General features: G+C 44.8%; 1 protein-coding gene across 2 annotated transcripts in view; it reads left to right on the top strand.

Annotated features, from left to right (window-relative positions):
• Positions 1–1,041: 1,041 nt before the first annotated feature.
• ZFYVE1 (zinc finger FYVE-type containing 1) overlaps positions 1,042–16,723 on the top strand; it is a 57,668-nt gene continuing 41,986 nt past the window's right edge. Inside the window, exons 1-2 of one of the 2 annotated variants that reach the window (XM_522899.8) lie at positions 1,042–1,335; positions 3,334–4,250. In XM_522899.8, the coding sequence (XP_522899.3) occupies positions 3,768–4,250 (483 nt within the window). In that variant the 5' untranslated portion in view covers positions 1,042–1,335; positions 3,334–3,767. The remainder of the gene's footprint in view (positions 1,336–3,333; positions 4,251–16,723) is intronic. The other variant, XM_063793630.1, reaches the window with a different exon arrangement.

Genomic DNA, 16,723 nt, shown 5'->3' with positions numbered 1-16,723 from the left:
TTGGACTAAACTCCTGCACCAGGCCCCAATAGACCTGGCTAAAATAAAAATGGAGTCACCCATGCTAAAGTTTCACCTCACCAAATCCAAACTAAGTTGTTACCAAACCCAAGCTAAGTTGTTATCTGACCTTCAGAGAAATCAGGAAAGAGGGATAAGGACAGCCAGTTTCCCAAACAGGCTTGTTTTAATGTTGCATGATAATGAAGCTCCCTCTGTTGTAATCCTTACACAAAAGAAGTAGCCTGAAGTAACTGATGTCAACTAATCAGTTATTTTTCTATTGTTCTGTCTCTCTGTCCTCACCTTCCAAGGAAAGTAGCTTAGAAGTGACCAATATGTCAAGGTCCCATGAGAAGACTGAAAAAAAGAGAAGAAAGAGGAAAGAAAAGAATGACAAGAAAGAGAAAGAAAGAAACCAATATGCTCTTTGTTCTTTGCTTTTGCTTCCTCAAGCTTTTCTCTGTCTACAAAGCCAACCTCTCCTGCTCAGCTCATCAGAACATTCACTCCACTTTCTGGAATGAAGTGTTGCCTGATCCTAGAGTCGCAATAAAGCCAACTGAGATCTTAAAACTAAATTCGTTGTAATTTTGTCCTTTGCCAAGGGGGGAAAAACAACAAAAACTTCCCAAGAGTACCTATATCTTCTTATCACTTTTTCTGGTCTTTTCCTTAGTTTTTGCGAAGTGAAATTGGGAAGGTGGAGACTGTCTGTGCTCACACGTTTCTGAGGGAATGGTGTGCAAGAGGTTACTTGAATCCAAATTAATTGACTCACCATTTCCCACTTATACTAGACATTAATACATCAGTTCTCTAATGTAGCACCATGCCTTCCCCAGTTACAACCCAAAAGAACCTGCTGAAACCTGCGGACACCACACTCAATGCAAAAACTCCAAGTCCCGAAATCCTCCGTAGCCTGTCCCCACCGCCTCCTCGCAAGAGCAGCCTCTTCAGTACTGGGAGTTGTAGTCATTCAGAGTCTTCCTTTCCGGGATGAGGGGCGAGAGCGCGCCTCGAGGAGCTACATCTCCCAGGAGGCAGTGCGCACTACGCCCTTGCTGGCGCCGGGATCCTCCCTCTCTCGCTCCTCCCTTTCTGGGCTGCACCGCTCACGCCTTCCTGTTAGTCCGAGCTGGGAGAAGTTCACTCCGATCAGCTGATCCCAACTGACAACAGGAGAGGAGGAAGCCCGGGAGGCAACGAAGGAGGAGGGTGGCGGAGATGGAGATGAGGATGGATCTGCCGGTGTCCTGAGGAATAGCCTCTGCCCCCACCGGCGCCCTGCGGCCCCCCGACGCCGCCTTGCTGCGGCCGAGCTTCTCAGTGGTGGGATCCCCGGGCCGCGGCGGGCAGGGCAGGGCGGGGAGGGCACGGCCCAGCGCGGGGCGAGTGATCGTCCTGGGGCTCAAGCTGCCCTCGGGAGGAAGGGGGGGCGGGTGCGGCGGGGGTGGGGGTGGGGTGGTATAAACAATGGATTCGGCTCCGGGCTTTGCCGGCGTGGGGGGGATTTTGGGGGACCTTCTTTGTTCTTAGGCTCCGCTCCTGCCCCTCGGGTTGTGGCGGTGGTGTCCGGGTGGAAGGAAGGGTGAGGAACCCCCGGCTGGGGAGAGGTGTCGAGGTGGGGGCCCGAGTGGGCAAAATGTTTGGTTGACATGGCCGGGCGTGAGGTGTACTTTTGAAGGTTGATTTTATATTTTTCTCAATTGTGACAAGTTTGATTTTTGTTTCTGTTTTGGGAGCTGGCTGGGCATGTCTGAGGTTAGAGTGTAGTAAATAAGATCCCCTAGTCACTCCCTTCGCCTTCCTTGTTTATCTAAAAATAAGGTTGATAGATTGATTACTGTAGGGGAGGAGTGACTATCAGAAAGGCAGGGCTTTACACCTTGTCGGGGCCTTGGAATGCGGGTCAAGGCTAGGGGGAATTAGGAATATAATTGTCAAAGTGACAAAAGCCCCTTTCTTGCCCCAGTTATCTTTCTTCCTATTTTGAAGTTATTTTTAAGTTAGTTTTTAAGTGACAAAGAGAAAAATTATTTGTTTTGATTCACTGCAGGCCTGGCTTTGCCATGGGTCAAAGTAGAGGAATTGTCTCCTGTTGCTCCTTTTTTTTTTTTTTTTTTTTTTTCAGTTAGTGAAAGAAGGGACAGAAGAATTACAATGTAAAAAAATTGTTTTTAAAGATGAAATTGTTACTATTGTTTCTAAGTTTTGAGTCTTTAATATACATCTAGCTAGAGTTGAAACAATCCAGTTACAAGGCTAACCAGGTCGGCCCAGGTATTTGATAGATCTGAAGTTTATTATTACATTTTCATTAGCTTTGTGAAGGCCTCTCCACTCCTCCCAATTGTGGGATGCATGTGGGGGTGCAGAGGGCTGTCCTTCCAAGGACTACTCACTTAGTGATTTAGATTCTGAATTTAATATCTGAATGAACAGAAAATTCCAGTCTGGGAAATAGAGCAGCAAAGTCTCTTAAATGCCTTGGGCCTAGAGGTGGCGTTTGTTGTCAAGAGGAGGAGCTTTAGCCACAATTTTGAGATTTTTTTTTTTTTTTTTTTTTTTTTTTTTTTTGAGAGAGTCTTGCCCTGTCTTCCAGGCTGGAGTGCAGTGGCAAGATCTTGGCTCACTGCAACCTCCGCCTCCTGGGTTCAAGTGATTCTCCTGCCTCAGCCTCCCTAGTAGCTTGGATTACAGGTGCCTGCCACCATGCCCAGCTAATATTTGTATTTTTAGTAGAGATGGGATTTCACCATGTTGGACAGGGTAGTCTCGAACTCCTGACCTCAAGTGATCTGCCCACCTCGGCCTCCCAAAGTGATGGAATTACAGGTGTGAGCCACTGCGCCTGGCTATACAACAAGCCAGTGTAAGTGTTAAGATAGAAAATGAGATTTCTGGCCAGGTGCGGTGACTCACGCCTGTAATCCCAGCACTTTGGGAGGCTAAGGCGGGCAGATCACCTGGGGTCAAGAGTTCAAGACCAGCCTGGCCAACATGGTGAAACCCCGTCTCTACTAAAAATACAAAAATTAGCTGGGCATTGTGGCTAGCGCGTGTAATCCCAGCTCCTTGGGAGGCTGAGGCAGGAGAATCGCTTGAACCCGGGAGGCGGAGGTTGCAGTGAGCCGAGACTGTCCCATTGCACTCCAGCCTGGGCAACAAGAGCAAAACTCTGTCTCAAAAAAAAAAAAAGAAAAAAAAGAGGAATGAGATTTCTCTCAGCAGTTCTGGGCTAATATTTAATTTAGTCAAAAAAAATTTTTTTAAAGGTGCACTTCTGTTTTTTAGATGAGTGAAATCCTTTTCCTTCCTCTATTCTAGGTATCCCCTGAAATACTGACTTCAGGTCGAATTATATTGAAAAGCTCCTGACCACTTTCTTTCATTACCAAAACTTTGTAGCTGATGTCCAACCGATGAACCCACCACCGTGAATCCATCAGACCTCTCTCAGATAGCCATAAAAGACCCTTCCAAGTCAATTTTGACCACATCTTTGCTTGCACTTTATGGAGGATGAAACCATCAAACCAAATCAACGTTGCTGCTAATACAAGAGTCTTAGAGGCAGCAAATTAAAAATTTGAACATTTGTTTGTGAAGAACTATAACAGGACATGAAAGGTGTTCTTTTTTAAAGTGTTCAGAACCCTGTGGAAGTTTCGTGCAGTCTTCAGACTCAAATCTTCGTCTTCACCCCCGGGCCAAGCTCAGTGACTATTATATGGTGGGTGTGTTTCCTTACCAGCGTGAGTATGAGTGCCCAGACTTCCCCAGCAGAGAAGGGCCTGAATCCGGGGCTGATGTGCCAGGAAAGTTACGCTTGCAGCGGGACTGATGAAGCTATCTTTGAGTGTGATGAGTGCTGCAGTCTGCAGTGTCTCCGCTGCGAGGAGGAGCTCCATCGGCAGGAGCGCCTGAGAAACCATGAGCGGATAAGACTCAAACCTGGCCATGTCCCTTACTGTGACCTCTGCAAGGGCCTCAGTGGGCATTTACCAGGTGTTAGGCAGAGGGCAATAGTGAGGTGCCAGACCTGCAAAATTAACTTGTGCCTGGAGTGCCAGAAGAGGACTCATTCTGGGGGTAACAAAAGGAGACACCCTGTTACTGTGTACAATGTCAGTAATCTCCAGGAGTCACTGGAGGCAGAAGAGATGGATGAGGAGACCAAGAGGAAGAAGATGACTGAGAAGGTTGTGAGTTTCCTCCTAGTAGACGAAAATGAAGAAATTCAGGTAAGCACACAGGTATAGTGGGATTCATGTGTAGTGGAGCAGATCTGTTGTTGGAAGCCAGCTCTCAAAAAACGATGTCCAAGAGGAGATCACATTTTAATCATTAAAAGGCAAGACCTCTGGAGGCTTTAGTTGCATGGAGTCAGATTTAGTTACCAGCTGCATGACCTCTGGCCGAATTACTTTACTTTTCTGAGCCTTAGCTTTTTCATCTATAAAATGGGGGACAGCCTACTTCATCGAGTTGTGAGGTTGAAATGAAACAGTGTTTGTAGAGCCTGTCGCATAATAAATGGTCAGTGTATACGGTAGCTGTTGTTAGTATTAATTGTAGCATTATTATTAGAACAAACTGATTTAAAACATTTCAGAATGAGAGCACCCTGGCAAGCTGTGAGTAGATGTTAGTGATGCGGGACTGCACCTATCCAGGGAAACACACACTAACAGTGGGTCCCATGGGAGTGCTAGCTAATAAGGCATAAACCTGTTATCTTTATTTAAAAAGTGGCTTTTAATAAGGACAATATTCTTTCCAGATGGTCTCTTCATATATATATTATATATATAAAACATATATAAAATATATATAATATATACAACATAAAATATATATATCATATATAAAACATATATAAAACATATAAAATATATATATTATATGTAAAACATATAATATATATATTATATATATAAAACATATATTTTATATATATATATATATATATTTTTTTTTTGAGATGGAATTTCGCTCTGTCACCCAGGCTGGAGTGCAGTGGTGCCATCTTGGCTCACTGCAACCTCTACTTCCTGGATTCAAGCGATTTTCCTGCCTCAGCCTCCCAAGTAGCTGGGATTACAGACATGTGCCATCACGCCTGGTAATTTAGAATTTTTAGTAGAGACGGGGGTTCACCATGTTGGCCAGGTTGATCTTGAACTCCTGACTTCAAGTGATCCACCCGCCTTGGCCTCCCAGAGTGCTGGGATTACAGGCGTGATTGGCTGGTCTCTTCATATTTTCTTGTATAGGTTTCTGATCAGTAAAAGCCAGTGAGGGCATCTGGGAGTACAGAATGACTAGGGGATATTTGGCTTGAGTCTCAGTTGGGGAGATGGTAGTGTTGTGACAGCTAGGTGAGATTGAGGAAGGGGTAGTATAATGTTTATACTTTTGAATGAAGGTAGTGTAATGTCTATACTTTTCTTTTGAGTGGGCTTTCAAGTGAAGTTTGCTTGAATTCACATACTTGTTTACCAATCACTATATAGCCAAGGGTAAGTGATAAAAATCCTTTCCATTCCTAATCTTTTTGAGTCCTATCAACAATCCTGTAAAGTACAAGTGAAACTGAGGCACAGCTTAAATGATTTTTATCACAGTCTGGCACATAGTATCCAGTACCAGTTTGTTGTAGTCAGTATCACTGGAGTATCTGTGGTCCACTGACTCAGTACTTTTGATGGTGGTGACTCCTTAGGTTTCCAGTTTGGAGGGGAGTACCTATGTAAGTTACCATTTGAGAGGCTGCCTAATTACCCACCTAATATTTTTCTTCTGTACTTTTTTCCTTCTTGGATAAAGCTGATGGAAATGAGTTACATCATGATTCCTATATACTTCCATTGTCATGTTAATACTTTGCTAACACAGATTTTCTTTATTGGTTTGAGAGGATCGAATAGAGTTATGGAAGAGTGACCTAGATCCCATTCTGTGTCCCTTGTCAGCGATAATGTCTTTGTTATGGATCACGCTCTAATTGGGCGACATTGTGGACTAAATCTTTTATAAATGGAACACTTGGATTTTGGGTGATTCTTGATGGTTTTGCTCAGTTCTCTGTAATGTCAGCTTTTGGAAAGTCATAGTTTGGTTGTTGCCACTTTTGTCAAATGAGGGGAAGCTTTGGGATGAACTAGTAACCCTCATGGATTGCATTGGCACCTTTAAAAAGAATGTTTTTTTGGGGAGGAGAATGTGTATTTTTTTTTCTTTTTGTAGCATTGATACGTGTTCCTTAGTTGAGAATTAAGAGCATATAAAGAAGTGTAATGAAGAAGATAAATCTAACTACCCAGAGATGATATTGGTCCTTCATCTTTTTTTTTCTTGAATGTAATATGTATATAATTGGATTGTTTGTAAAGATTCTTCCCACATTTCCTCCGTTCATAAACATTAACCACGTCCTGGGAAATAACAGTTTATTAACTGCAAGCAGCATTTTTGGGACTGATGGTTTAGACATAGAATTCATTGATTTTAGGTGATTTGTTCTCATAGAGTCATAAATGGAGAAATACTTAAAATATCTAGTTCAGTTTTCTGATAGTGAATGTTCAAAACAATTAGATGATTGACATAAATCTAGGTTATAAATTCAGCTAGATTGTGAACTGGAGAGCAGGACCATGTTTCATGGCCTATGCCATGTACAGTGGTAAACACATTGTCAGTGCATAAATACTTACGGATTGGTGTTGTCACATCTCAACTTCAGTTTTTTATTTATTTATTTATTTATTTATTTATTTATTTATTTATTTTTATTTTGAGACAGAGTCTCACTCTGTCCCCCAGGCTGGAGTGCAGTGGCACAATCTTGCCTCACTGCAACCTCCGTCTCCCAGGTTCAAGCGATTCTCCTGCCTCAGCCTCCTGAGTAGCTGGAACTACTGGCACACACCACCATGCCTGGCTAATTTTTGTGTTTGTTTTAGTAGAGATGGGGTTTCTCTATGTTGGTCAGGCTGGTCTTGAACTCCTGACCTCAAGTTATCCGCCCGCCTCAGCCTCCCAAGATGCTGGGATTACAGGCGTGAGTGACTGTGCCCAGCCAACTTCAGTTTTTAAAAAATGGATATCAAGGCCAGACATGGTGGCTCATACCTGTAATCCCAGCACTTTGGGAGGCCCAGGCAGGTAGATCACCTGAGGTCAGGAGTTCTAGAGCAGCCGGGCCAACATGGTCAAACCCTGTCTCTAATGAAAATAAAAAAAATTAGCTAGGCGTGGTGGCTCACGCCTATAATCCCAGTACCTGGGATTACAGGCACCTGCCACCACGCCCTGCTAATTTTTGTGTTTTCAGTAGGGACCTGGTTTTGCATGTTGGCTAGGATGATCTCCAACTCCTGACCTAATTGATTCTCCTACCCTGGCTTCCCAAAGTGCTGGGATTACAGGCTGAGCCGCCATGCCTGGCTCCTGCTCTTTTTTCTTAAAGCAGTCACCATTAACAGTGAACTGCAACCGGGTGCAATGACTCACGCCTGTAATCACATCACTTTGGGAGGCTGAGGGAGGTGGATCACGAGGTCAGGAGCTCGAGACCAGTCTGGCCAACATGGTGAAACTCCATCTCTACTAAAAATACAAAAAATTAGCCTGGTGTGGTGGTGTGCACCTGTAATCCCAGCTACTCAGGAGGCTGAGGCAGGAGAATCGCATGAACCCGGGAAGCAGAGGTTGCAGTGAGCTGAGATCACACCATTGCACTCCAGCCTGGGTGACAGTGTGAGACTCTGTCTGAAAAAACAAAGAAACAAAGAAACAAACAAAAAACAGTGAACTGCATGCCTTTCTAGAATTTTTTCATGTATACTTATCCTTTCCTTTCCTTTCCTTTTTTTTTTTTTTTTTTTTTTTTTTGAGATGGAGTCTCACTCTGTCACCCAGCAGGTGCTGGAGTGTGATGGCACAATCTTGGCTCACTGCAACCTCTGCCTCCTGGGTTCGAGCAATTCTTCTGCCTTAGCTTCCCAAGTAGATGGGACTACAGGTGTGTGCCACCATGCCCAGCTAATTTTTGTATTTTTCGTAGAGATGGGGTTTCACCATATTGACCAGGATGGTCTTGATCTCTTGACCTCGTGACCTGCCCGCCTTGGCCTCCCAAAGTGCTAGGATTACAGATGTGAGCCACTGCGCCCGACATAAATTTTCTTTTTCTTTTCTTTTTTTTGTTTTTGAGACTGAGTCTCACTCTGTTGCCCCGGCTGGAGTGCAGTGGTGTGATCTCGGCTCACTGCAACCTCCGTCTCCTGGGTTCAAGTGATTCTCCTGCGTCAGCCTCCCGAGTAGCTGTGATTGTAGGCACCACCACCACGCCTGGCTAATTTTTGTATTTTTAGTAGAGACGGGGTTTCACCTTGTTGGTCAGGCTGGTCTCGAACTCCTGACCTCATGATCCACCTGCCTTGGCCTCCCAAAGTGCTGGGATTACAGGCGTGAGCCACTGCGCCTGGCCTCGGCCTAAACTTTATAATTAAACTTCATTGTGGCCAAAAGCACCAGCTCACCAATTCTTTATGGCTGCTGTGAGAATCCGATGAACCATAGCTCTGTATAAATGTATTATTTATCATTATCAAAGTGTTATTGATGAAATTCCTAATAGCAGTAAAGAGTCTATCAGTTAGGTTCTGATTTTGTTTTTCTTTTCATGTTTCTAGGCATTTGTGGGTTTCGAGCATTTTCAATTTAGTACATAGGGATTTTTTTTTTTAGATGGGGTCTTGCTGTGTTGCCCAGGCTGGCGCTGAATTCCTGGGCTCAAGCAATCCTTCCACTTACAGCCTCCCAAGTAGCTGAGACTACAGGTATGCACCACTGTGCCCGGCCCATAGATAGAGGTTATTTTAGCACCTGTAGGCTGTAACCCTTGTGTGTGGTCTCCTCAAATTCTATGGCCTAGAGTCTCCTAAGATTTTTGTGTATGATTTGAGTACTATTCAGTTTCTTTTAGAAAATGTAAAAGGACTAAAAGCTTCCTTTAAGGGTGAACATTTTATCATTACCTTGTCATTTGAGTGTGTACTATAGTGGTAAATTTGAGAAGAGACTGACTTTTGGTCTCAGAAGTAGAAAGTCACCTGTGGCTCCTAAATGGACACATTCGACCTGCTAGCCAAAGACATCCATTAATTCATCACATTTTTGGCGCATATATTATGTGCCAGGAACTTTTTTTTTTTTGAGATGGAGTCTCTGTCACCCAGGCTGGAGTTCAGTGGCACGATCTTGGCTCACTGCAACCTCCGCCTCCTGGGTTCAAGCAATTGTTCTGCCTCAGCCTCCTGAGTAGCTGGGATTACAGGTGCGCGCCACCACGCCTGGCTAGTTTTTTTGTATTTTTAGTAGAGATGGGATTTCACCATGTTGGTCAGGCTGGTCTCGAACTCGTGACCTCATGATCTGCCCACCTCGGCCTCCCAAAGTGATGGGATTACAGGATGAGCCTCTGCGCCCAGCCGTGCCAGGCACTTTCTGTGTTCTGGGGATATATGGTTAATAAGACATGGTCCATTCCTTCATAGAGCTTACTATTCAAGTGGGGAAAGCAGATTTCACACATGTAAACACCTAAATAGTTGGTTCAGCTGTAGTGAGTATTATTAAGAAGAGTGATTTGGAAGCCTCTTTGGCAGGATGGTCAGAGAAGGTCTTATTGTAGAGGTGCCTTTTTTTTTTTTTTTTTGAGACGGAGTCTTGCTCTGTCGCCTAGGCTGGAGTGCAGTGGTGCAATCTCACCTCACTGCAACCTCTGCCTCCCGGGTTCAAGCGATTCTCCTTCCTCCGCCTCCCAAGTAGGTGGGATTACAGGCACCCATCAACACACCCGACTAATCTTTGTATTTTTAGTAGAGATGGGGTTTTACTATGTTGGCCAGGCTAGTCTTGGACTCCAGACCTCAGGTGATCTGCCCACCTCAGCCTCCCAAAGTGCTGGGATTATAGGCATGAGCCACTGCCCCCAGCTTGCAGAGGTGATTTTTAAGCAGAGACCTTATGGGTAATACTAATGTGCTATGTAGGCCTCCAGATAGAGGGAATGGGAAGAAAATGAAGGTTGGATGGCATGTTCGAGGCTAGAAAGAATGCCAGTGTGGCTGGAGTGAGCTGGCAGAGAATGGTAAGGGAAGAGGTGCAGAGGGAAGCAGGTGCCAATGCATGGGAGGCCGTGCAGGCTGTAGAAATAAGCGGATTTTATTTTAAGGGTGATGGGAGACACCAGACTGCTTTATGCTAAGAAGTCACAGGACCTGATAGAAGCTATAGTGACCTGATAGAGACTGATGTATAGACTAGATGGTAGTGACTGTAGAGGGACAAGAAGGAAGGCAGGGAGACCACTTAGGAGGCTGTTGCAGAGGGTGGGGAAAGAAGTGGTGTAGATTTGGTGTTAGTGAGATGGGGAAATGGAGAGACATTGATGAATTTTGGACAAAGTTCGTAGGTAAAGTAGGAGTGCTGATATGTTGGATGGAGGAGTGAGGGAGTAGGAGAACTCAGTGGTGACTTGTAGGCATTTGGTTTGTACAAATAACACTTGCTTATTTAAGACACCAGGTTTTATTGTGTGAAATTGATAAAACTAAGTCTTTAAGAACCTGATTAGTACAAAAAAGAGAGATAAATTAGTCCCATTTGTATTATCTAACACAGTGGTTGTCAATCAGGAGCGATTTTGCTCCCTCAAGGGACATTGGCAATGATTGGAGACATCTTTGGTTGTCACAACTGAGCTTTTGGGGGAGCATGCTGCTGGATAGTGCATAGAGGCCAGGGTGCTACTTAAAACCACAGGCAGGACATAGGGCAGCCCCGACAGAAGGAGTTATCTGGTGGTATAAAAGGTCAGTAGTGCTGACACTAAGAAAGTGATCGATCTGACAGATGAAGGTTTAGTCTAACAGGACATCTGGACACTAGTGAAGTGGAAAATATATCAGGGACAAAAAAATTGAACCAAACATCAGTTTTTCCTTCATCTTTTTTTTCTTTTTTCTTTTTTCTTTTGAGACAGGGCCTTACTATGATGGCCAGGCTGGTTTCCACCTCCTGGGCTTATGTGATCCTCCTGTGGCCTCCCAAACTGCTGGGATTACTGTACCTGGCCTTTTCCCTCCTTCTTTTAGTTCTGTTTGCTCCTCAGGTAATTTAGCTGGTGAACTCAGCATTCTCTTTTGACATATTTTGTAACCTCTCTAGTGAAATGGTAAGACTTTCTGAGTTGTATTCATTGATCTTTTTTTTTCTTCTTTGGGAACTGGAGTTTTGCTCTTGTTGCTCAGGCTGGAGTGCAGTGGCGCAATCTTGGTTCACTGCAGCCTCTGACTCCTGGGTTCAAGTGATTCTCCTGCCTCAGCCTCCTGAGTAGCAGGGATTACAGGTGCCCGCCACCACACCTGGCTAATTTTTAGTAGAGACGAGGTTTCACCATTTTGGGCAGGCTGATCTTGAACTCCTGACCTCAGGTGATCCACCGGCCTCGGCCTCCCAAAGTGCTGGGATTACAGGCATGAGCCACTGCATCTGGCCGTATTCATTGATTTTTCTAGGCCTCAGTGGAACTGTACTAGGAAAACCAAAGGACTTACAGATCCTTTATTTATTTATTTATTTATTTGAGACGGAATCTTGCACTGTTGCCTAGGCTGGAGTGCAGTGGCACGATCTCAAGCTCACTACAAGCTCCACCTCCTGGGTTCACGCCATTCTCTTGCCTCAGCCTCCTGAGTAGCTGGGACTATAGGCGCCCGCCACCACGCCTGGCTAATTTTTTGTACTTTTAGTAGAGACGGGGTTTCACCGTGTTATCCAGGATGGTCTTGATCTCCTGACCTCGTGATCCGCCTGCCTTGGACTCCCAAAGTGATGGGATTACAGGCGTGAACACCGTGCCCGGCCCAGATCCATTATTTGGAGCTCATAATAAATAAATGATTTCATGCTGACGAGTCATCTATAATCTCTTGAAGCCAGAGGCAACACCTTAGCAAATAAGTTAAAGGTCAGAAGAATAAGATTTCTGGTAGTTAGAGTTCTTAGTGGGGGAAGAGGATAGAATTTTCCCATCTCTTGGGTCTTGTGTGGGAGTCAGACATCTTGTTGTATTAGAATGTTAACCTGTCAGGAGAAGAAAGGTGAAACAGTAAAAGGCATTTGTTTTTCTTTGTTCTTGTGTTTTTATTATTTATTTATTTATTTATTTTTGAGATGGAGTCTTGCTCTGTTGCCAGGCTGGAGGGCAGTGGCGCGATCTCAGCTCACTGCAATCTCCACCTCTTGGGTACAGGCGTGAGCCACCATGCCCAACAAGACTGCTTCTTTAAGAAGACCCATCGTGTAGCTTGGCGGCCTCACTTGTTTACAGTCCCAGAATAGTGTTGCTCAGAATACTGGGACTTGACTAAAAGAGATGTTATTCTAGTGGAGTTCAGGAATGGAAAATAGCAGGCCGGGCGTGGTGGCTCACGCCTGTAATCCCAGCGCTTTGGGAGGCTGAGGCGGGCGGATCACTTGAGGTCAGGAATTCGAGAGCAGCCTGGCTAACATGGCAAAACCCCGTGTCTACTAAAAATACAGAAATCAGCTGGGCAGGCACCTGTAGTTCCAGCTACTCAGGAGGCTGAGGCAGGAGAATCGCATGAACCCAGGGGGTGGAGGTTTCCTCTGCTATTTCCTCCCTCCCTTCCTTTCTTTCTTTCTTCCTTCCTTCCCCTTCCTTCCCCCCTTCCTTCCCCTCTTTCTTCCCCCCTTCCTTCCCCTCTTCCTTTCCCCCTTCCTTCCCCTTTCCTTCCCCCCTTTCCTTCCCCCTTCCCTCCCTCCCTCCCTTCTTTCCTTCCTTCCTTCCTTCCTTCCTTCCTTCCTTCCTTCCTTCCTTCCTTCAGATGGAGTCTCACTCTGCCACCCAGCTGGAGTGCAGTGGCACCATCTTGGCTCACTGCAACCTCTGCCTCCCGGGTTCGTGCAATTCTCCTGCCTCAGCCTCCTGAGTAGCTGGGACTATAGGCGCCTGCCACCATGCCTGACTGATTTTTGTATTTTTAGTAGAGACGGGGTTTCGCCATGTTGACCAGGCTGGTCTCAAACTCCTGACCTCAAGTGATCTGCCTCAGCCTCCCAAAGTGCTGGGATTACAGGCATGAACCACTGCACCCAGCCCTGTATGGGAATTCTTTACCACAAACTCGGCGTACTGGTCTGCCACATGTCTGTGCCACTTCTATTTCAGGCTTGTCTGCTGTTCATTTTCTTGGCCCTGTTCTTGGCTTTCTGGTCTAGGGTAGCTTCATGGGGCTTGTTCTTTCCAGCTCCTCTTGTTTGAGATTAGCTGGTAGATAACATAACAGAAGGAAATCCTTCAGGACTTCATTCTGGTCAGTAGATCATGAGCCAGAGGGATCATAATCTTTCAAATTGTTGAATTTTCCCATTTTTCTCTTCCAATGGCCGGAGTATTATAATGTAAGGACTAATTTTGGTGCAGTGGCTGGTTAGCCCTTTGGCAAGTTCTGGTCAGAATATGAATATATCTATTATTGGTTTCTTAGGTGTCATATAAATATAACAAAAAAATAGATCTTCTTAGGAGCTGTCAAAATAATAACCAATAGTTGGGTTGGTAGCAGGGCCTCCTCCTCCATCATTGCCTTTAACACAAAGAAACTCAAGTAAAAGCCCCTTTTGTTTAGTGATATTGGTAGAGGGGAAGGCATTATATGGTGTTTACTGGGAAACACAGGGTTGAGGATGACTCAGACCAAAAGAAAGATGAAAGAAACCCTATTATGTGCCTTCAGTTTCTGCCCAGTGTCTTGTGAGCTTTTTCAGCCTGGGGATCATTCAGTTACAACAGACTCCTGGCATTTAACTTGGTACGCTATTTTGTTTTAGTACAAGGATGTTTCAAATTTGACCCATGTAAGCCATCGAAACCACTGTGAGTCAGCTTTCTAGAGAACCTGTCTTTAACTACTTTAAGACACCTTCAGTTTGCATGATTCTCTTTTTTCTTCTGGCCTGTCAATTCCTTGAAGTGATTGATTTTTCTGGAATTGAGCAGGCATTTGGCTTTTTGAGCCAGGATTAACATAATAGACATATTTCTTATTAATTTGACCTTCAATGTTTTCCTGTGGGCGCATCTACTGGCTGAACCACCCTTGAGTTTATCCAGGAGATTATATAGGCAGATGCACTTCTGATGGCTGGTCAGACTTTTCTGGGGAGTCTTCCCTACTTCGGGAGGAGCTCTCATGAGATCATTTCTATCTGAGGTTAGAACTGCTAAATGTATCGAACACATTTGCTTGATGGGAAATCGGAGAAAAGATGTGGGGAGACCATGAAGAAGGGAAGAAAAACAAGGGTAAAGAAGTTTCAGGCAAGGGGAGTTGGAAAGACCTATGGAAAGAGAGGCAGAGGAGCTTTTGAAGGTGGGGAAGGGTGGATACTTCCCTGGAGAATATTTTGTTCATTTTCCCCTTCTTTTCTTGTTTTTTTCTTTTTTTTTTTGAGATGGAGTTTCACTCTTGTCGCCCAGGCTGGAGTGCAGTGGCGCAATCTTGGCTTACTACAACCTGGGTTCAAGCGATTCTCCTGCCTCAGCCTCCCAAGTAGCTGGGATTACAGGCACCCGCCACCATGCCCGGCTAATTTTTGCATTTTTAGTGGAGACGGGGTTTCATCATGTTGGCCAGGCTGGTCTCGGACTCTTGATCTCAGGTGATCTGCGCACCTTGGCCTCCCAAAGTGCTGGGATTACAGGCGTGAGCCACTGCACCTGGCCCATTTTGCCCCTCTTCTCAATGGCTTTTGGCTAGCATTGAAGAGCCTCTGTTGACTGGTTTATATGGTCAGCTTGGTCGTAGCTGGAGTTCTTGGGGCAGAGAAGTTTTCCAGCCATACATAAGTAGCTGACCTCTGGCTTGACTTCACTGGAGGATAATTGGACTTCCAGGTAGCTTCTAGAATTTTCGGTCCCTTCCTGATTTCCTTCTACTTGAGACTAGGTTATTGCTGTCTTCCCCAGGAAATTTGACTCTAGATGTTAGAATACTTGAAAAGAACTGTCAGAGCCTGGTTCTGGCATGAAGTCACAGACCCTCAGGTTCAAGTGAAGGGGCAGCATGATCCTGAGCAATCCAGAATTCAAAGAGTATCCTAGAAATTCCTCTACTTTCTAGCTCAATCCCTTCTGTCTCATGAATATGTTATCTATACAGCTAAACTGTCATCTCTCATAATTTTTTCTTTCAAAGCGTTCAATATAGTTTATGTGTATCATTCTACAGCAGTCATAAATATTTATTGAATTGTCAATTGCATGCTTTGTGAGTTTCAGTAATATCTCTGAAAAAATGATTTAAAGTGAAAACTCAGATTAAATGACACTAGGGAGGAATGGCAGAGGCCTTCATTCTCTGGAATGAAGCTCTCTTTTCTGTTTTTCTGAGTAGAGGCTTTTCAAGGATCCCACAGTTCTTTTTTTTTGAGACGAAATCTCCCTCTGTTGCCCAGGCTGGAGTGCAGTGGCACTATCTCAGCTCACTGCAACCTCCGCCTCCTGGGTTCAAGCAATTCTCCTGTCTCAGCCTCCCAAGTAGCTGGGACTACAGGCACACACCACCACGTCCAGCTAATTTTGTTATTTTTAGTAAAGACGGGGTTTCATGACATTAGTCAGGCTGGTCTCGAACTCCTGACCTCAGGTGATCCACCCGCCTCAGCCTCCCAAAGTGTTGGGGTTACAAGCATGAGGCACCGTACCTGGCCCCTCGGTTCTTTTTGCATCCCCATTCTGGCCTGGTGACTCATGGGTTTAGTTTGTAATTGGTAGGTCATTGGGTGCACTATAATTTTTTTCCTTATGTCTCAGTTAACTGTTACCTACATCTGTGATATTTGACAGACAACCTATCTACCTCTTCCCCTTTTCCTTTCTTTCTCTCCCTACCTTTCCCTTTGCTTCTCCCCAACCCTCCACTTGTTTCATGAATTAAGAAATTAAATCAGTGGGATTCAGGCATGAACCACAGTGTCCAGCTATTTTTTAATTTTTAATAGAGATGGGGTCTTGCTGTGTTGCCCAGGCTGGTCTCAAAGTCCTGGCCTCACATGATCCTTCTGCCTCGGCCTCCCAAAGAGCTGGGATTACAGGCGTGAGCCACCACACTGGGCCATATCATTCTTTTGAAGAAGATTGAATGTTTTCTTATGCATTATATATATATATATATATGTATGCAATCTTATTATAGGTTTCTTTTTTTTTTCTCTTAAAACAATGTTTTAGGCCAGACATGGTGGCTCACGCCTGTAATCCCAGCACTTTGGGAGGCAGAGGCAGGTGGATCACCTGAAGTTAGGAGTTTGAGACCAGCCTGGCCAACATGGCAAAACCCCATTTCTACTAAAAATACAAAAAAATTAGCCTGGCATGGTGGTAGGCGCCTGTAATCCCAGCTACATGGAAGGCTGAGGCACTAGAATCGCTTGAACCCGGGAGGTGGAAGTTGCGGTGAGCCAAGATCATGCCACTGCACTGCAGCCTGGGCGACAGAGCAAGACTCCATCTCAAAAATAAAATTAAAATAAAATAAAATAAAAATAAAACAAAACAATCTTTTGAGAAGGGGTCTCACTCTGTTGCCCAGGCTGGAGTGCAGTGGTGTGATCTCAG

Source organism: Pan troglodytes, chromosome 15 (genome assembly GCF_028858775.2).
Source record: "Pan troglodytes isolate AG18354 chromosome 15, NHGRI_mPanTro3-v2.0_pri, whole genome shotgun sequence".
Lineage (NCBI taxonomy): Eukaryota > Metazoa > Chordata > Mammalia > Primates > Hominidae > Pan > Pan troglodytes.
Note: the sequence above shows the minus strand (reverse complement) of the source record. Positions and strands in the feature narration are given on the sequence as shown.